The 4,278-nt window shown below is 38.0% G+C and overlaps 1 protein-coding gene across 1 annotated transcript in view; it reads right to left on the reverse strand.

The window, feature by feature from the left end:
* Nucleotides 1–154: 154 nt before the first annotated feature.
* LOC103148048 (vomeronasal type-2 receptor 1-like) overlaps nucleotides 155–4,278 on the reverse strand; it is a 7,448-nt gene continuing 3,324 nt past the window's right edge. Inside the window, exons 4-5 of the mRNA XM_016678977.1 lie at nucleotides 327–450; nucleotides 155–241 (exon numbers count right to left, since the gene is read on the reverse strand). Coding sequence (XP_016534463.1) covers nucleotides 368–450 — 83 coding nt within the window. The 3' untranslated portion in view covers nucleotides 155–241; nucleotides 327–367. The remainder of the gene's footprint in view (nucleotides 242–326; nucleotides 451–4,278) is intronic.

Here is a 4,278-nt window from a genome sequence, read left to right on the forward strand (position 1 = left end):
AGAGAGAAGAGCAGCAGGAAGCTCAGCTCAGAGTTGTTGGCTCTGACAATTGGTGTTGTTCTGTGATGGAAGAAAATTAATGACGTAATAATGGCCAGTGATGCTCCACTGATGGAGAGTGTAGCCAGGATGATTGACAGGACTTCGTTAAAGGAAAGAAACTCCACAGGTTTGTGGAAACAAGCATCTCTGTTTGAATTTGGCCAGAACTCTCTGGGGCATGGGAAGCAGTCAGGAGAATCTAACAAAAATTATAACGTTGAAAAACAATCCTTAGTTTATGGATTTTGTAGATATGGATGCATATGAAACATATTAGATTCTACCTGTCATATTACTGATCTCTCCTTCAGGACATGGTATACAGTCATAGCAGCAGATTGGTTTTCCTTTCTGCAACACTTTGCGAGTTCCTGGAGGACAACTCTCTGAGCAAACGGAGACTGGAACCTGCCATGGAAAAAGACAGGAAAATGACAGTTTTTGAACTTTTTTTGAAAACATATTTCACAAATCCTTTTTCAACTTCCTAATCTAAGAAATTACTGTTTTTGGCTATTACTTGTCTGCCTCCTTCCACCCAGGTTAATTTCCTGTTGATACGAAACTCCTGACCTCTTGGCAGTGAAGCATCATAATATCCCACTGTTACCAGTTCAATAACTCCACTCTCACTCTTCTGCCAGTTTACCAGCTCATAAAAAGCCACAGGGTCTCCATTAGCATCAAACGACACATGGTAACCATTCTTTGAGAAGTTCACTTTTTTTAGTTCTTTAAAAACCTGCAAAGTAAAATCAAAATGAAAAACTGGAACAATATTTTAAAATATTGTTGAAATTAAGTGTCTAGTCTGTAGTTGCTAATGAAAAACATGGGGATTTACCAGATGCACTGACTGACCTGTTTGGGCTCCAGTCTGATGTTTTTGTCACATTGAATAGTTCCATTAGTTTCCTGACAAACTGCATTGTGAATAGCATGAGCTACAGCATAAACAGCCTTGTACATCATGTTAGTAACTCTTAACTGTGATGTGTCAGTGTACGAGCTTTTAAGGGTTTTAATATCTTCAGTTCCATCACACACTCTCTTGTCTGGGTCAACAGCTGCAGAGACATACAGATACACACAAAAAAGAAAAAAATAACATGAATATTTTTTTTTTACTTTTTACTATGCTGAATTACGTAGGTGCTCCCTATGGGGTTTTTCACTTTAAGACAAGACAATGTTCATGCCAAAAACCAAATACCACAAAAAAAAAAAAAAATTCAGTTAATCTTTTTCTGGACTTCTTAGGGCAACATGCAACATGTTTAAAATACTTTTAACATTCTAACATTAAATACACAAATTATTCGTTGATTAAGACCAGATGAAGCAAACACCATGTGTTTTGGATTTCTCAAACAGAAAATATTACCTATGGTGAAATGTAAAAAAAAAAAAAAAAAGAAAAATAATGTAAAAATCTTGATTTAAAAACATAAATACATTGTTCTATTTTAATATGTGACAATCCTTTTCTGTCATTACAGAAAATTTGAAAACAAATAACGTATCAAAGATTATTTGTTTCTCACTTTCTGTCAAGCTGCAGTTGAACGCCTCCTCCCAGAATTCGGTAAGTACCGAAGAGGCAGCCACCTTTGATGGAGAGAGATCCAGCAGGAAGTCTCTCAGACCTGGGATGACAGATTTCTGAATGGCCATACCAACAGCCCCCGCACAGAAACCGAATCTCATCAGGTCTGAGTCAGTTATCCAGGCCTCGCTCGCGATCCACTGACGAGATGGAGGAGGGTCCAACGCCAGCTCCTCTAAAAGGACTTTCATTTCACCAACAGCCGTAAATGCCAGAACAACCTTTGCTGTTGATCTGAAGAGACATGCAATGTGTTGATTACATGATTTAGTACTTGAACATAAGCAAATCATTTTGAAGATAAAGACAGTTATAACACCGCTGATCATCTGTAGTTTCAGTTTACGGTCTATCTGAAAAGACACTAGACAACAGTAAAACACAATTGTTCATGAATTCCAAGTGTGAAGGAACCGCTGAAGAATCACAGTGTTCATTCATAAGCCTTTTCTCCAATATTATCGTAAAATGGCAAAAATAACAAACTTACTAACCTACGGATAACATTGGCGACTTTTTGGATCTTGGTCGCTGGATCAGTTCTGAAGAAAGATTCAGTGTACTCCACACAGATCCCCTCTCTCAGTGCTGCTTCAAGAAAAGAGGCCATGCCATTATTTCCATAATCTGAGTCTGAGTGTACAACACCTATCCAAGTCCAACCAAAGTGTTTCACCAGCTTTGCTAGAGCGTCAGCTTGGTAATGGTCGCTGGGAATTGTCCTGAAAAAAGTTGGGAACTGCTGTTTGTCTGAAAGGCAGGCACACGTGGCAAAGCTGCTGATCTATAAAGACAAAACATAGAACACCAAAGCCAGGTGCATACCTGCACAGAGCTATTTAAAAAATTCCAGATTACAATCAATTTACACTTTTTACCAGAGGAATTTTGAAAGATCCCACGATGCGTGACATGATGATGGAGGGAGTGGATCCAGAGTCTCCGACGGCAGCCACCACCACACGAGACTGGGAGCAATTACCGTCTCTGTAGAACACTGGGTCCTCGCCGTTCAATAGCTGGAACGCCACATCCACTGAAACTGGCACCGAGACGCAGGAATCATAGATCCGATGTCCGAGTTTGATGCCGGGCAGCAGATCAGTGCTGTTATTTATCTCCTCAATGGCAAAGATAATAGTGCGAGAGAAACGCAGACCCCTGCCAGTAAGGCTGAACACAACATGCTGATGTTTAGATGAAATTGGAGAGGAAAAAAAGAGCAAATTCTTCTTGGCATTAAGTAATTATAAGCAAGTCATCTGTACGTCAAAATATTGAAGTGCTTCCTGTCAAGGCATTATCAGGATTTCAAAACAACAACAAAAAATGCATCCAAAAAACAATCTAGATCAAAAGAAACATTTTTTTTTTAACTTCAGCTCCAACTTAATCATATTTTCACTGCAATAACAAAAATACACAATTTAGCTCATTGTGATAGAAAACGTTTAAGGCATTTTAATTATTTGTCTCCAACATAACAGCAAACTTTGCAGCAAACACATGCAAGATCATTTTTCCACCTCTCTTTCTTACTGACCTCCCTGCGCATCTCGGAGACTCGGGCTGGGTGGTGTAATTATAAACCACTGCATAATGTTGGTAATGAATGGAGGAAACACCTCCAATAACAAAGTCCCCATCTGTTGAGAATGCCGATAAATGAGGTTTACCCTGCAGAGTGCATTTCACAGATGAGGCCTCAGCAGCGACACCGGAAGTCTTTGACGTTTGTTCGGAAGGAAATTGTTGTTTTAAGCCATTTACAAGGCCAGGCAGCCTGACCAGTGACGTCAGCTCCAACAAACTCAGTGCCAATCTCAAAGCAATAAAAATGGCCCTGATCCCCATTTGTCAACTGTCTCTACTTGGATCTTTCTGTCCTTTTGCAGATCTATAAATCCCCTCCTCTTATACGTCAGATGATCTTTCTAGAAGAAAGTGTCCTCCCTTTGTGTTTGATTATGAAACATACACAAATATAATTTCCACTTTGTTTTTTTGCTAGTGCCAGTTCACTACTTAATGTCATAACAAATAAGGGAGAGAACATAGGTGATATTTTACATGATCTATAAATCAATAGTGAACAATAGAGGAAGGTCTGTTTATCTGAAATGTTTCTTCAAAAACAACTTATTAATAAATATATATTTTTAGTGTGCATAAACATGAGTCTTGGTTTACACACTGGCAGAGATTTTATATAAAATTAAAAGTAATTCCAATTTGAATTGAAAACGTTTTAGTCAAAATATAAGAGTATTGTACAAAACCATTAGACGAATGAGAATAAATTCATTGAATATTCTTTTATTGGATGAATGTAAGTAGGTTGAATGCGCTTTAATATCAGTCATGTCACATTTATAATATGTTTGTTCCAAAGAAAGATTTTTATTTTTTTTATTTTTTACTTTTTATTCATTAAATATTTCTTAGTGTTTTTCTCTGGTTGAAACAAAATGATGAAACACTTTGGAGCAAATATACACAGTATCAGTCCAAAACTGGAGGCCAGAATGGCAAATATCTCCACAGCCACAGTAAATTTTCCAGGAGAGCTGACATAAGCTGGGATGAAGGTGATCCAGACGGCACAGAATATCAACATGCTGAAGGTTATC

Source organism: Poecilia formosa, unplaced genomic scaffold, assembly GCF_000485575.1.
Source record: "Poecilia formosa unplaced genomic scaffold, Poecilia_formosa-5.1.2 Scaffold197, whole genome shotgun sequence".
In the NCBI taxonomy this organism is placed as follows: Eukaryota; Metazoa; Chordata; class Actinopteri; order Cyprinodontiformes; family Poeciliidae; genus Poecilia; species Poecilia formosa.